The sequence below is a fragment of the Trichosurus vulpecula genome, chromosome 7, assembly GCF_011100635.1.
Source record: "Trichosurus vulpecula isolate mTriVul1 chromosome 7, mTriVul1.pri, whole genome shotgun sequence".
Classification (NCBI taxonomy): Eukaryota; Metazoa; Chordata; class Mammalia; order Diprotodontia; family Phalangeridae; genus Trichosurus; species Trichosurus vulpecula.
In genome coordinates, this window is record NC_050579.1 from 266,857,858 (window position 1) to 266,873,879 (window position 16,022).

General features: G+C 41.6%; 2 protein-coding genes across 3 annotated transcripts in view; both read right to left on the bottom strand.

The window, feature by feature from the left end:
* Positions 1 to 213: 213 nt before the first annotated feature.
* On the bottom strand, positions 214 to 3,702 carry PSORS1C2 (psoriasis susceptibility 1 candidate 2). 2 transcript variants are annotated; one of them, XM_036767126.1, is made up of 5 exons: positions 3,614 to 3,702; positions 2,809 to 3,042; positions 2,364 to 2,470; positions 1,896 to 2,013; positions 214 to 899 (listed from the first exon to the last, which is right to left on the bottom strand). In XM_036767126.1, exons 4-5 carry the CDS (start codon positions 1,945 to 1,947, stop codon positions 565 to 567), a joined length of 387 nt encoding a protein of 128 aa, XP_036623021.1. In that variant the 5' UTR covers positions 1,948 to 2,013; positions 2,364 to 2,470; positions 2,809 to 3,042; positions 3,614 to 3,702; the 3' UTR covers positions 214 to 564. The 2 variants fall into 2 exon arrangements, with proteins under 2 accessions (XP_036623021.1, XP_036623022.1); XM_036767127.1 differs by lacking the exons at positions 2,364 to 2,470; positions 3,614 to 3,702 and having other exon boundaries at positions 2,809 to 3,006.
* Positions 3,643 to 16,022, bottom strand: part of CCHCR1 (coiled-coil alpha-helical rod protein 1) — a 78,752-nt gene continuing 66,372 nt past the window's right edge. The window contains 7 exon segments of the mRNA XM_036767124.1: positions 3,643 to 3,758; positions 3,941 to 4,073; positions 4,206 to 4,357; positions 4,652 to 4,753; positions 4,899 to 5,087; positions 5,263 to 5,396; positions 5,533 to 5,581. Of these exon segments, the coding sequence (XP_036623019.1) occupies positions 3,652 to 3,758; positions 3,941 to 4,073; positions 4,206 to 4,357; positions 4,652 to 4,753; positions 4,899 to 5,087; positions 5,263 to 5,396; positions 5,533 to 5,581 (866 nt within the window). The 3' untranslated portion in view covers positions 3,643 to 3,651.

The window sequence follows — 16,022 nt, forward strand, 5'->3', positions numbered from 1 at the left end:
GTTACATTTCTTGAGTTCCAGGGATAGGGGACCAATGAGCCAGATACTCAGGTCCCTGAAGGTAGGAGCGACTACAAGGATGGAAGGAGGATCTCTCCCCTTTCTTCCTCCCCCTCCCTCACTCCGGGTGACCAGCAAGCTAACAGAAATTTTTAGCAACCTCATTCAAGAATAAAAGGACGTGGATACACAAGGATTATTAGCATGGTTTTATTTTTCCATTTCATGGAAGTTCTGGTATTGTCCATCTTCACCTCTCTGTCACAGCCACCAAATGGTGGCAGAAAACACAACTCTGTGCCATCCCAGTTGTGGAGATTCTGGAAGAACTGGTACGGAAGGAGAGGGCAGAATATGAGACAGGGATGTGCTTTGGGGGTGACCAACAGGAATTGAGGTAAAAATGGAGGGAAAGAGTAAATCTCTGGGAGGATAGTGGAGTCAGAAGGGAAAAGATAAGGCGGTATTGAGGCACAGAGAGATTACTGGTCCAGGGGAATGAGGAAGATGTATTAGATGAACTAGGCCTTATGGGTGGGAGAAAGGGAGATTGAGAACACCCAATTATCTGTATTCCTCCTTGGGTGGATCAAGGTCTGGCTCATCTACCTCAGGGCCAGGAGGCCAGGGATTCTCAGGGGGTTGGGGTCCAGCAGGCCAGGGGTCATCAGGCCGTGGAGGTTGGGGAGTAGTTGTTCTAGGGGGCTCAGGGGGCCAGACTCCGCTGTCAGGCAGGTCTCTACGACTAGGTCCTGGTGGTGGAGGATCTTCAAAAACAGGAGGTATCCCGGGCCAGGGATCACCAGGGATTGGAGGGCCCTGTGGCCATGGTGGTGCCCCCTCTTCTTCAAGGGCCTCCAGGGCTGGTGGCAAAGGGTGGTCATTGCTGCCTGTGATGCCTATAAAGGAGAGAAAATAGAGTGGGGTGAAGTCATCGGAATAGATGATGCCCTCCCCACAAATGCTATGAATGACAGAATTCCTCTAAATCCTGAAATGGACATTAATCCTAAAAACTGAGAACCTAGAAACTCCTAAATTGCCATGACACCCTAAATTAATCTGAATTTTTAAGTGAACTTGAATTGACCAGTCTGCTACACTGACCTAAACCCTTAAAAGTGTGCCACCAGTGCTGATCAGTACCCTCAAACTAGCTCAAATTCAAATGGCCATCAAAACAAACTAACACAAATTCTTGAACTTATCTATGCTCCTAAAGTAATTATCATCAAATCTAAACTCATTCAAATCTTTCAAATGCCTTTTGATCATTCATTCAAATATTTATTAAATACTTAAAGCGTGCAGAACACTTTGCTAGGCACTGGGGGAAAGATATAAAGTAGGTACAGAGATACAAATTTATCCCTGCCTCATGAGGCTTGTCTAGTAGAAGAATAAACTAGAATTACATTAGAAAGGTTTAAAATAACGTTATGAAAAGTCTAAGGCGAGAAGGAACATGAAGGTGGTGGTATGAGTTGTAAATGACAGGCAGGAATTCAACAGGCAAAACGGAAGGAGGAAATTCCCCTAAATACTAATATTGGCTACACTACCGATTTCCACCTCGATTCTGATCCCTTAACCTCCACACCAAGCCAGATCCCCAAACAGAAGAAACGCCTGAAGTCCATCCACACCATGACCTGTATCCCAAACATGGTTTGGCCCCAAATTCATTTGAAACCCTAAAACATAATAGCCAGAAGTGGCCTTTATTCTATCTTATTGTTTTGACCTACATAAACTTTGGATTTTCCCCTCAAATACCTTCCCAACTTGTACCCGTGTATCACCTCCTACTTTATCACTGTCTTTCCCTCACCCCTCAGATCACCAAGCCGTTCTCATGCCTCCATTCTACTATCTCTCCCGTTTCCTCTGCTCACCTCCTGCAAGGAGACAAAGAAGCAGCAGTCCCAGTAGCTTCGAATTCAGCATGGTGAAGCCGTCTCTCCTGGGCCCCAAGAGGAGGGGCGTAGTGAGTCTGCAGTACCCAGGAACTGACTTTATAGGGAAGAGAGAAAGAGGAGGAGCCCAAGCTCTGAGAAGGGAAAACCCCAGTGATTCAACCCGTGCCAGAAAAGGGGCAAGGATGTAACTGGACAGACTTGTTGGGAAGGGGAGAGGGACGGGGTTGGGGAGTTTGCACGTTTGATGTAATACCGCTCACTCTAAGCTCTCAGTCACAGGGCTGTCTTGGCTGTCCTAGTTGCCAGCTTCCCTAGCTCTCTATGTCAGCCATCTGGGCACCTGGATTCTTTGGCCCTGCCTTCCCCTACCCAAGGAGCTTCCAAGTCAATACACACCCCTCCCCCTCCAGACTCATAGCCAGGCCTCCATTTTTGATGTCCTACCTCAGTAAAGAGTCACAGACAGGATGCAAATCATGTTTGGGGAAGCAGCCTAATTACAGAGGCAGTGAAGCAGAAGCAAGAATGACGCCTGGACTTCAGGGCAGGAGCTGGGGTGAAGAGTGTTACATGCCCTTTGAACACAAGGGTCACAGCTGGGACACTACACCTACAGACCATCCATCCCTCAACTCTTTCCCAGGATACAAATGTCTTCCTACAGGCCCTGTTCTTCTCAGGAACCAGCTTTGTTACACATTCCTACCGTTCCTCAGGGACCCAAGTGCTCAACCTCCTAGCTGAGTGTAAACCACCTGGCACGAAATAACACAAGGAGCACATTTGGAATGACTCAAAACAAAGAAGGGAATAGCAGGAAACCCTAATTCCCTTTTGCAGTCAAGCCAAAAAGGTTACTCAGCAGAAGCACCAAGTTACACACAATCACCTTCTTTGCCCATCGTCCCCTTCTCCCGTCCCTCGGTGCTACTCCTTCTCCTCCCCCGTCTCTTGCCGTCAGACAGCCTTCTCTCTGGGCCTCCTTCCCCTTTCTAAGTTGGTCATTCCTTTGAGTCCTAAAAGCTTTCAGGGTTTCACATTCAATCGCCTCTTCCAGTGGGGAAAGCTTTTCGTAAGGTGTTGCTTCTCACTCGTATGAAATGATGCAGTCGAGGGAACAGAACTAAGAGAACAATTTATACAATAATTCATAAAATAACAACATCGTAACTTTGAAGGGCTTAAGCTCAGAGAACTCATGATGAGACAGGCCGCTCACTTCCTCACAGAGGTGACGGACTGAGTGAGCCATACACATTTTCAGATATGGACAATTCAAGAATTTGTTTTACTTGACATACTCGTTACTAGAGTTTTGTTGTTTGTTTTTTTTCCCCCAAGGGGAATAGAAGGCTGATTTTAATTTTTTTAAGGTTGATTTTAATTGAAAAAAAAATCTTTGATAAAAAATTATTGCTTCTCAAAATATTATCCACCTCCAACTAGGGAATGGGGATATGAAAAAGCCTCTTATTCTTGGGAGTGAGCTACAAAGGGAAAATCTCACATTTCATAGGAAAGGGGGAAGGAGGCATATGGGGCAAAGAGAGCTGCCGGGAAGACATCCTTAAATCCTTAGAGACAATATTTCCAAACTCACAGATCCTACTAAAACCTCCTTTATTCAATGTAGGAAAATTCACAGACATCAAGGCAGATGTAGCTCAGCGATTAGAGCCGGCAGGTGGTCCCACCTGCTATCTTCTCCACCTGGTCTGTTCCTCTTCACAGCTTACAACTGGTAAGAGGAGGATCCTCCACTGTCTCCCTCCTCTTCTTGAGTGATAACCTCACTCATTCACTGCAGATCATGCAGCAATGAGGAGAGAAATGAGGAGTCTGAGGAAGAAGCCACAAAAGGGGAGCTACATAAGAGAAAGCTCTCACATTTGGTAGGAAGTGAGGAAGAGGGGAGGGCTGGGTATGGATACAAAAGAAGAGAAGAATCTAGAGAAAAGTGAAGAGATGTTGTGGATCCCTAGGGAGTAAAAAGATCCCCAACTCCTCCCTCTGAATTCTACCTTTCACAAGTTGCTTCGGGGAGCGTAGAGTTGGAGAGGTTCCAGAGCCAGGTTCCAGTGATGAGGAAGGAAGAATTGCAAATAGTCGCTGTTGTTTGTATCGGGAAAGGAGACCCTCTTGCTTTAGGGTGGCCTAGGAAGAAAAGGGTTAGAATAGATGTTTCTCTGCCCCCCCAGTTCTTCCCAGGATAGAGTTCCAATTTCTGTTGTCCTCTGATTATGAAAGAGAAAAAATTATAGCTCAAGGCCAAGGGTAAATCCATACCAACAGGAGGTTTTTTTCTCGTTCCAGCTCTTGAAGCTTCTGCCTCAACCGGAATCCTTCTTCCCTCTGGGCCTCCTCCTGCAGACGTCCTAGCTCCTGCCTACGCTCCTTGTCTCGGGCTGCTTGGCGTTGGACCTGGCGCAGGGAGAGCACTGGGGGATGGAAGGAAGATGTGTAAGGTCTGATCCAATGGTACCATGGTTAAGGTAGTTCCTGGACAAGGAATTGGGAGACCAGAGTTCGAACTGCTGATTTCCAGCTAACACCTATGTAACACTGGGCAAGTCTAGGCTTCATTTATAAAATGAGACATGCTGGATTCAATGACCTTTATAGTTCCTTCTACTTCTAAAGTTCTATTCATCTATAAATCTGTGATCTCAGAGGAAGAAGAAGACTCTGTGTAATGCTATTTTCCCTTTCCATGTCCATACCCCTGAGCTCACCAGCTGTAGCATGGTCCCTCCAGGCTTCATTCAGTCTTCTTTCTAACTCTGAAAGCTTACCTCGAAGCTTCAACGCCACTTCAGCCACCTTCTCCTGTAAGTCTAGGGAGGGAAGGGGAGATCTGAGTCCCATTTTACCTTAGTCCCTGCCCCTGTGAACTGCTTGGCTCAGGATCAGGATCCATGAGCTAGGTATGGCACTACAGAATGAATTCCCCACCTCCACACCTTTCATTTTCCCATGTACCTCTCCCATAGGTCTCTTGCTGCTGGTTTAGTTCCTGCCGAAGGGAGGCAAACTCTTCTCTGCTCTCCTTCTGGCTCAGTCGAGCTGCCTTCAGCTGAATCCCAACCTCAGCCAAAGATTCCTGTGCTTTTTGTAGCTCCTGCTTCAACTGCAGGGTCTTCTCTCTTAGCCGAATCTGCTCTGCCTCCCCTGAGTATTAGATGATCAATACTGTCACACCACCATATCAGAAAGCAGATCCTTGAGTCTTACCTACCATCACTAGTCCCAGTTCCCTTTCCATGGGGTCTAAGTATCTTGCTCTCCTATTTATAGTTCTCTAAACCTTCAAAGGGAACCCAACCATTCAAGACTTTTGTGTTACCTTGTTCCAGGGCCCGGCCTACTTCCTGTTGGATGAGACAGGCACTCAGTTGTAGCTCTTCATCTAAGCGGTTCCTTTCTTCTCTTAGCTGCTGCAACTCAAGTCCCATTTCTTCAGACAGTGGAGGTGGGGCGCTGCAAGTAATGGACAGAGAAGGTAAAAACAGACCCTCTACTCTTCAGGTTCACAAGCATCTAGCCCTTGAGGCCCCACTCTTTTTCCTCTAGGTTCACAACCCAGACCCAATGGTTCCTTGCCTTCTAATCTTACCTCTGTTCCTGATGCAGCTGTGCAAGTGCTATTTTCCGAGCCACAAGGCCTTAAAAAATGGGGGGAGAGAGAGCAGGTTACTGAAGAAACAAAGGGAAAAAATGAAGACAGGGAAAATGGGAAGAGGAGATCACAGGCTAGTTTTGTGAGGGAATACATGGAAGGGAGATTATGGAATCTAAAATGCAGAAGATAAATGAGTGTGGGGGGGGGGGCCCCGGAACGGAATGGCCTTCCTACCTTGAATAGTGCGGACCCGTCGGGAAGCATAACCAAGTCGGCTGTTGAGGCTAGGAAGCTGAGCTACAGCCTCCTCCACCTTAGCTACCTGATCCTGTAGCCAGCTTTGGGAACTGAAGGGACAAGACAACATCAGCTACCCCAAGAACAATCTTCTTTCCTCCCTTCCAAAACCTCCTTGCCTTCTGGTCCCTTCTCACCCAAGACCCCTTGACAGAGAAGACAAGAACAACCAACTCCTATCTCCCCCCTCCCCATCTAGAATACCTGCTCACAGCATCAGCCACAAGCTTCACGTGCTCCTCAGCCATCTTTCTCTGCTGCTGCTGCCACAGCTTGGCATCCTGGGCTCGGTACAGCTCCCCCTGCAATACCTGGAAAGGATGGCAATGAGAGAAAAGTTCTGACCAGAGGCCATGATGCTTCAGCTCATGCCTCCTACTCTTTTCTCATGTACTCACCTTGCTTTTAAGTTTTTCTACCTCCACTTCAGCAGCTTTGTCCCGCAGGAACTGATGCAAGATGGCTGACTCCTGGCCACAGGATGCTACCTTCCCTTCAAGTTCTGCCACCTGGGATAGACAAGAAACAGAGTATATATTCTCTTTCAAGGATCTGCCCTTTCAATTGATAACAAGCATTTACTATATGTCGAGCTCTGTGCTCGACATACTGGGGATGTAGTGAATGGGAGATGGGGGGGTAGGCCTCCTACAGAAGGTGGGATTTGGAGGAGGTAGAGCCAAGATGGCAAAGTAAAGGCAGGGACTCGCCTGAGCTCTCCCTCAAAACTTCCAAATACCATTAACTAATGACTCTAAAAAAAAATTCGAATAGAAAAATCCACAAAAATATGTTGTGAAACAATTTTCCAGCCCAAGACAGCTTATAAGGCCAGCAGGAAGGGTCTTTTATACCAGGGTGAGAGAGAAGCACTGTCCAGCACAGCCCTGGCACAAGCAGACAAAGAACAGGCCTTGAAGCCACGGAATCAGCAGCTGCAGGAGCTGCTTCTGGAGCTCTCAGCCCACAGACAGGAAAGGGGTCAAACGACTTGTCAGAAGATTACAGGGGTCTCTTTGCTAACTCTGAGGCAGAACTCTTGCTTTCTCCATATCCTGATCTAGATCACAGACCTAGGTGGCAGTCCCAGGGCAAGAAGGAGCGCTAGAACACCACAGCTTGTGGCTACAGTGGAACAGGGACTCTCCTCATAGTTCCAAGGCAGAAAAGAGTGCTTGTGGTCGCTCACAGACCAGAACACAGGCTGGGAGAGGAGTAAATGCACCTCTCCTTAGATCATACCACCCTGGAAGAACTGGAAACTTATGGGTCCCTAGAAGTATCTCTGAATACTCTGAAAACAGCACAAAACCCATGAAGCTTGGGACAGTGCACCCTCCACCCTGCAAGCAAAGCCCTATTTTAACAAATAGTTAGAGGTCAAGTAATAGGCTGGGAATATGGGCAAACAACAGAAAAAAATTCTGACCATAGAAAGTTACTATGGTGACAAGAAAGATCAAAACACATACTCAGAAAAAAATGAAAAAGTCAAAGCTTCCAACATCTAAAACCTCCAAGAAAAGTATGACTTGGTCTCAAGTCATGAAAGAGCTCAAAAAGGATTTCGAAAATCAAGTAAGAGATGTAGAGGAAAAATTGGGAAAAGAAATGAAAAGTGCAGCAAGAAAATTGTGAGAAACAAGTCAACAGCTTGGTAAAGGAGACAGACAGAAAGACAGACAGACAGACACAGACACAGACACACACACACACACACACACACACACATAGAACTGAAGACAATAACACCTTAAAAAACAGACTAGGCCAAATGGCAAAAGAGGTCCAAAAAGTGAATGAAGAGAAGAATGCCTTAAGAAGCAGAATAGGCCAAAGGGAAAATGAGGCAAAAAGTTCACTGAAGAAAAAAAAAAAATTCCTTAGAAAGTAGAATTGGCTAAATGGAAAAGAAGGTTCAAAAGCTTACTGAAGAAAATGATTCCTTAAAAATTAGAATTGAGCAAATGGAAGCTAATGACATTATGAGAAATCAAGAAACGATAAAACAAAATTGAAAGAATGAAAACATAGAAAACAATGTGAAATATCTTATTGGAAAAACAACTGACTGGAAAATAGATCCCAGAGAGGTAATTTTAAAATTACTGGATTTCCTGAAGGACATGATCAATTTTTAAAAGAGCCTAGGCATCATCTTTCAAGAAGTTATCAGGGAAAACTGCCTTAACATTCCAGAACCAGAGAGTAAAACAGAAATTGAAAGAATCCGCTGATCACCTCCTTAAAGAGATCCCAAAATGAAAACTCCCAGGAATATTATCACCAAATTCCAAAGCTCCCAGGTCAAGGAGAAAATATTGCAAGGAGCCAGAAAGAAACAATTCAAGTATCATGGAGCTACAGTCAGGACAACACAAAATTTAGCAGCTTTTACATTATAAATCAGCACTTCTTCAACTGTGGGCAGCGACCCCGTACAGGGTTGTATAACTGAATGTGGGGGTCATGAAAAATCTGGCAACAATAAAAGATTTCTGAACATGCAACACCCAAAAATTAATTTAAAATCAAACACATAATGAATCTCAGGCGTTTCTGGCAGCACTTGCCTGTGATGCATCACAAAACTTCACTGCAGCCTTGGTTCTAAAGACACATGGGCACTTTGTACTGTGCACGGTATCATGCCACACAAAACCAATGAATGCTGCCAGAACACCTTGGCTCAGATCAAGGCTGTTATATTTTATGAATTGTAGAGTTTTTATTGTACACACACAGTTTTCTGCTCTTACAGAAACATAATAGTTTAATTATGGAAAATAAAGATTTTAATATTTTCCTACTGTCACTCCTCAGCATGTAAGTATCAAATTAGTATACCCTTGGATTGCATTGCGTTAGAATGTTTGATTTTTAAAATTGCTGTTATCTCCTTCTTTTACAGAAACAGAAGTGTTTAACTGCGGCAGGTAAAGACAAAAGCCCTTTAACAATATTTCTCCACCACTACTACCCATTGTATAAGTGAGAACATCAATTTTTTAAAATAAGCACAAACAAATGTAATTTTGTAAACTAAAGCTAGTATTTTTTGAGAAGATATTAGCAATATTTTTCAGTTATGAATAAGTAGCTAAATTTAGACAGAAGAGGTAAAAATACTGATGAGAATGTTGCAGAGTCTTCGCTACCAGGTTGCAGTACACCTAAGTTGACAAGAAAAAGAAAATATGTGGAATCATTTTTGCAATATAGAATTACTTGTACTAATGATGATGGTGTGGAAAAACCTCTTGGCTTAATTGTCATGAAGTTTTGGCTGTGGGGAGCATGAAACCAGCCAAATTAAAATGACATCTTAATACCAAGCATGCAGTAAACTACAATAAACCAAAGGAATATTTTGAACAATATTTAAAATCTTCAAATAAAGAAAAACAATGTTTTGAGAAATTTGTTATTGTCTACCAAAAGTATTTACTTGCATCTTATGAAACCTCTTATTTAACTGCAAAAACTAAAAAGCCCTACACCAAGGAGAAGATCTAGTGCTAACTACTGCTATTAAAATGTCAGAAATAATTCATGGGAAAAAGTATGGGGATGAAATTCATAAAATTCCTTTATTGAATGATGCTCTTTCCAAAAGAATTTCTGAAATTAGTAATGACCAATTCCAACAGCTTATTACCAGGCTTAAAGACAGCCCAAAGTTTGCAATTCAATTAGATGAAACAACTGATATTTCTAACATGCCACAGTTGTTCTTTTATGTAAGATATGTTTATGAAGGAAGCATGCATGAGGAATTATTGTTTTGTCACCCTTTGGAAAGGCACATGAGAAGAGAAGATATATATCTTAATGCTTATTACTGCATACAGAGGTAAGATGGCTCTCAAGAGGCTGACGTTTAAACAGATTACTGAAAATGAAAGGTGAAGTTGTTATATTTTTGACTGAGCAGAAATCTGATTTTGTTCATTTTTTTTTCATAACGACTTATGGCTTTCAAAACTGTATTATTTGTTGAATTGTTTAAATTATTGAGTTTGTAAAAACATGTCACTTCAAGGAAAAAATGTTGACATATTTATGTTAAAAGATAAAATTGAAAGTTTTACTTATAAAGTTAACATATGGAAAAATAGAGTGAGGGGCAGCTAGGTGGCGCAGTGAATACAGCACTGGCCCTGGAGTCAGGAGGACCTGTGTTCAACTCCAACCTCAGACACTTGACGCACTTACTAGCTGTGTGAACTTGGGCAAGTCACTTAACCCCAACTGCTCTGCCTTCTCCCCTCCGAAAAAAAAAGAATGGAGTAGAAATTTAGAAATGTTTACAGCTACAAGTGATTTTATAATTGAAAATAACCTTCCTAAAGATTTGATTGTAAGAGTTATGATTGATCATCTGAAGTACCTGGAGACATAGTTTCAGAAATATTTCCCTTCAAATTTTTATTCTAAAAAACTAAGTTGGGTTCATAAACCATACTCAATTGAAATAAAAACGTAAGTCATCTGCCATTAAAAATTCAAAAAGAATCTCCTCAATTATGAAGTAACACAGGTTTAAATCTTGAATTTCCTAAAAAAATCATCAAATGAATTTTGGTTTGGGATTAGGAAAGAATTTCCAATTTCTGAAATGGTCCTAAACATGCTTCTGCCATTTTGTACTATGTGTTTACACAAAGCAGCATTCTCAGCATCGACAATTATAAAATCAAAATACCTATCAATCCTGGAAAACACTGAACATGCTCTACAGTATCTGCAGTATTCCAACAAGATTTAATTCTTTATGTAAAAATATAAGTACATCCATTTCATTAGTATGCAAATTTGTTTTCACCTTTAATAAATGGTAAAATAATACATATATGTATATATATGTATGTATATATATCAAAGAATTGTTTTAAAATAAATTTCCTTACATGTTATTATCAGTAAATATTTGACTTGCATCCCTATTTTATAGACCTATATACCCAGGGTCGCATAAAAATTTCTCAGGCAAAAAGGTGCCAAAAGCAGAAAAAGTTTACGAAGCCCTGGAATGTGATATTCCAGAGAGCAAAGGACCTAGAACTAGAACCCAGAATCACCTACCCAGCAAAACTGAGTACATAATCCTTCAGGGGAAAAATTGACATTCAACAAAATAGAGGAATTTCAAGCATTCCTGATGAAAACATCAGAGCTGAATAGAAAATCTGACTTTCAAATACAAAACTCAAGAGAAGCACAGAAAGGTAAACAGGAAAGGGAAATTATAGGGGACTTAATAAGGTCAAACTGTTAACATTCCTACATGGGAAGATGATACTTGTAACTCATAAGAACTTGCTCATTGTCAGAGTACATTACAGGAGTACATAGAGACAGAGGGCACAGGCATGAGTTGAATATGAAGGGACAATATCTAAAAAAATAAAATTAAACGGTGAGAGAGGAATGTACTAGGAGAAAGGGAAAGGGAGGGAGAGAATGGGGTAAATCATTTCACATAAAAGAGGCAAGAAAAAGCTTTTACAGTGGAGGGGAAGGCAGGGGAGGTAAGGAGGGAGGGAGTTACTCTCATCAGAAATGGCTCATACACATTTAATTGGATGTAATAACATACAAGCTCAATTGGGTATAGAAATCGATCTTACCCTACTGGAAAGTAGGGGGGCAAGAGGATAAGAGAATGGGGGAGGGGAGGGTGACTGATAGAAGAGAGGACAGATTGGGGAGGGGGTAGTCAGAAGATAAACGGCTTTGAGGAGGGACAGGGTGAAAGGAGAAAACAGAATAAACAAGGAGAGCAGGGAATAGGATGGAGGGAAACACAGTTAACAATAATAATTGTGAAAAAAAAATTTTTGAAGCAAGTTTCTCTGATAAAGGCCTCATTTCTCAAACATATAGAGCAATGAATCAAATTTATACAAAATAAGAGCCATTCCCTAAATGATCAAAGATATGAACAGTTTTCAGATGAAGTAATCATATCTATAGCCATATGAAAAAATGCTCTAACTCACTATTGATTGGGGAAATGCAAATTAAAACAATTCGGAGGTACATCCTCATACCTATTGGAATGGCTAATAAGACATAAAAGGAAAATGACAAATGGTGCAGGAGATGTGGGGAAAACGGGGCATTAATGTACTGTTGGTGGAGTTGTGAACTGATTCAACCGTTCTGCAGAGCAAGATTTGGAATTATGCCCAAAGGGCTATAAAACCATGCGTACCCTTTGACCTGGCAATACCAATATTGGTCTGTATCACAAACGAGATAAAAAACAAAAATGAAAAGGACCTAAATGTACAAAAATATTCATAACAGCTCTTTTCTGGGGGCAAAGAATTGGGAATTAAGGGGATGTCCACCAATTCAGGAAAGGCTGAACAAGTTGTGGTATGTGATTGTGATGGAGTACTATTTGTGCTACGAAAAATGATGAACAGGATACCCTCCGAAAAGCCTGGGGAGACTTGCATGAGATGATGCAAAATGAAATGTACAAAGTAACAGCAATATTGTAAGATGATCAGCTGTGAATGACTTAGCTATTCTCAGCAATACAACTATCCAAGAAAACACAGAAGGACTTATGAAAAATGTTATCCGTCACAGAGAAATTACTGATGGTGTCTGAATACAGCTTGAAGTATACTTTCTTTGCTTTATTTTTCTTGGAAGTTTTTTTTTTTTGTCTATGTTTTCTTTCACAACATGACTATTATGGAAATGTTCTGCATGACAACATATGTATAACCTATATCAAACTGCTTGCCTTCTCAATGGGGGGATGGAGGGAAAGGGGAGGAAGGAGGGAGAGAATGTGGAACTTGAAGTTTTCAAAACGAATATTCCAAAATTTTATATACATGTAACCGGAGAAAAGTAAAATACTAAATAAAAATAAGGAGAAAAAAAGAAGGTGGGACTTGAAATGAGACTTGAAGGAAGCCTGGAGGCATAAGTGAGAAGTGAAAAGGGAGCATATTCCACATAAGTGGAATAGCAAGTAAAGCTTACAAATGTTTTCCATGAACTACAGAATTGTATTACCACTTGTGTTAGCAATGATGGTAGAAATGTTGAAAATTAAAAAGAACAATAAAAAAAAAAAAGAAGAGGATAGGCCTTGTTAACAAGTCACCGCTTTACATGTAAAAGCAGAGACAAATTGCTGCAGGAAAAAGTTCAGATGAAAAAGGAGTTAGCTTATTTGCATAAGAAGCTTTCTATGCTACAGAGTAGGAATTTTCCTTTAAAAGAGCAAGCTAGGAAGTTTCAGGTGGTAGAAGGAAAAGCAGCTGTGAATTTAGCTCAGAAAAAGGTAATACCACATCTCTCCTGTCAGATCGGCTACCATGACAAAACAGGAAAATGATAAATGCTGGAGAGGATGTAAGAAAATTGGAACATCGTTACATTGTTGGTGGAGTTGTGAACTGATCAAGCCATGCTGGAAAGCAATTTGGAACTATGCCCAAAGGGCCATAAAAATGCACATACCCTTTGACCCAGCAGTACCACTTCTAGGGCTGTTTCCCAAAGAGATCACACAAGTGGGAAATGGACCAATATGTACAAAAATATTTACAGCAGCTCATTTTGTGGTGGCAAAGAATTTGGAAATCGAGGGGATGCCCATCAAGGGGAACGGCTAAACAAATTGTGGTATATGAATGTAATGGAATACTATTGTGCTATAAGAAATGAGGAGCAGATGGATTTCATAATAACCTGGAAAGACTTATATGAACTGATGCTGAGTGAGGGGAGTAGAACCAGGAGAACATTACACATGACTACAGATACACACACAGTATCTGTAAGAACTAACTTTGACAGACTTGGCTCTTCTTGGCAATGCAAGGTTCAAAGACAGCTCCAAAAGACTCACGATGGAAAAAGCTATGCTCGTCCAGAGAAAGAATCGTGGAGTCTGAATGCAGACTGAGGCAAACTATCTGCTTTCCCTTTTTTTTCTCCTTCTTTTTTGGGTTTGTTTCTTCTTTCTCATGATTCATTCTATTGGTTATAATTCTTCTTTACAACTTGACTATTATGTAAATAAATTTAATTCGAAAGTATAACCTACATTGGATTACTTGCTGTCTTAGGGATGGGGAGAAGGAGGGAGAGAAAATGTGGAACTCAAAAACTTCCAGAAGTGAGTGTTGTAAACTAAAAATAAAAAAAAATAAAAATTTTTTAAAAAGAACAAAAGAAAAAGAAGGGAAAAGTTAACAAGAGGAAGGTGCATGCAGCCCCAATAGTAGGGATAGATAACATAGATTGTTTGAAATTCACAGGTATTAATCAGAATCCTTTTGTACAGAAAGCTTTTAGGAATTACCATATGTAAGCGGGTAATAATGGAACTACTCTGTTAGCTTTGGCTACAGGAGGATGAAGTAAGCAGTATCCCAGTGACTCTATGTGGCCTAGTGGACATGGACCCTGGTATTTGCTTAGAGACTGTATGAGAAAGAGCCAAAGGAAGAAGTAATGAAAACAGCAATAACAGTCAGAGACTTCCATGCTTATCATAGCACTCCCTTAATGGTTCCTCGTAGAAATATAATGGTGAAACGCCTCCTCCTGCTCATAAGCGCCTAATTCAGACACCACTAATTGGGAAAACAGGGCACCCTCTTTCAGAGGTGCTGGATAAGATTTCACAGTTTAGTGACTTAAGGGAATGGGGAAAAGATAAATTTCCTCAAGACAGAAGAACAAGTAGCCAGCGGATTCAAAGTCAGAATAGATTAGCAAGGAAGGAATTGTTTACTGCTTTATTAAGCACAAGGATAGATTTTGGAAGAATAGATGGTATCCCAACTACCCAAAAAAGGGACTTAATATTAGACCAAATAGGGAAGTAAGAACTGCCCCTACAGATCCTCTTGAATCATCGTATCCAAGTTTGTTACACCTTCAGGGAGAATAGGAAATTGGCCAAGCCCCGGCTCAGATTAAAGAAATATACAACGGTAAGGAAAATAGGAATTATTACAGTTTTAGTAGGTTCATGGACTCCAGAAGCACGGCTGACCCTATATTTACCCTGCTTTTGGTTGTTGTCTCCTTATTCTTTTTGGCTTTTCAACTTGCTTGCTAGATTTGTTTCCTGCAGGTTTGGTACCCTCTACTTACAGAGCCTGACGGCTTGAGCAAGATGTCAACCCCTGTCCAAGACTATGATGTGTATCACCCCTGGACCTGGCATAGCCAAACTCTGGATGCTGGCTAAAGAACTGACCCCTCGAATGGGACCTCTCAGGGCAGGAACAGCTCTACACCCAATCTCAGCAGGAAGTAGCTATAGAAGAGATCTTCACCCCTTACCCCAAGGGATTTTGGGCCCCATTCATTTGAGGGGGGAATGATGAGGAGGTGCTTGTGTTTGAGCTCCACCCTAATAAGATATTGTTTTATGTGTTTATTTTGTGTTATCCCCGTTATATTGTTGTACAATTCTGTTGATACTAATTACCCCTAAATTCCCATTGACTTATGTAATGGACAAAAAAGGTCTTGGGGCCAAATTATTATTAATGGGAAGATCTTTCTTGCCCATTAACAGGCCTATGTGACCTGCTTGAGTCACATGGAAGCTTGAGTCACTTGAGCCTGTGGTGTGAGGAGCTTGCTGAACAGGTGGAGCAAGAAGGGGTGGAGCACGAAGTTAGAGTAAGTGAGACCTTGGTGAGAAAGCAGAGGAAAAGAGAGCAGAGCAGCTAGCGTGAGTACGAAAGGAAGTGATTTTGCTTACAGGAGTTGGTTTGGGGGAAAGCCTGACAGAGGGAAGGCTTGGAGGTGGAGGTGCCCCCTACATCGATAGATTTCTTTAGAATTTAGAGATTTAGATTTACAGAAATTATAGATTTCTTTGTTGTTATGAGGGATTTGGCTTTCTGGTGTTTAAATAAACGTTTTGGTTTTGTCTTCAATGAAGATTCTGTGACATCTTATGATTCAAACCTGGGAATATGCCAGCATATTCATAGCAGCCACTGTGGGTATCGCATTGGCTGCCACCATTCCCTGCCACCATAATAGCTCTTTATGATGGGATTCTTTTTTTGTTTGCTCATTCTTCCAAACTACTTCCTAACTTCAGACTTGGTGTTAGGGCTGGGTTCTGTGGTACTTCTAGGAGGAAGGCCTGGGCTCGTCCTGCTGTTGCTTTCTTGGGGTACTCA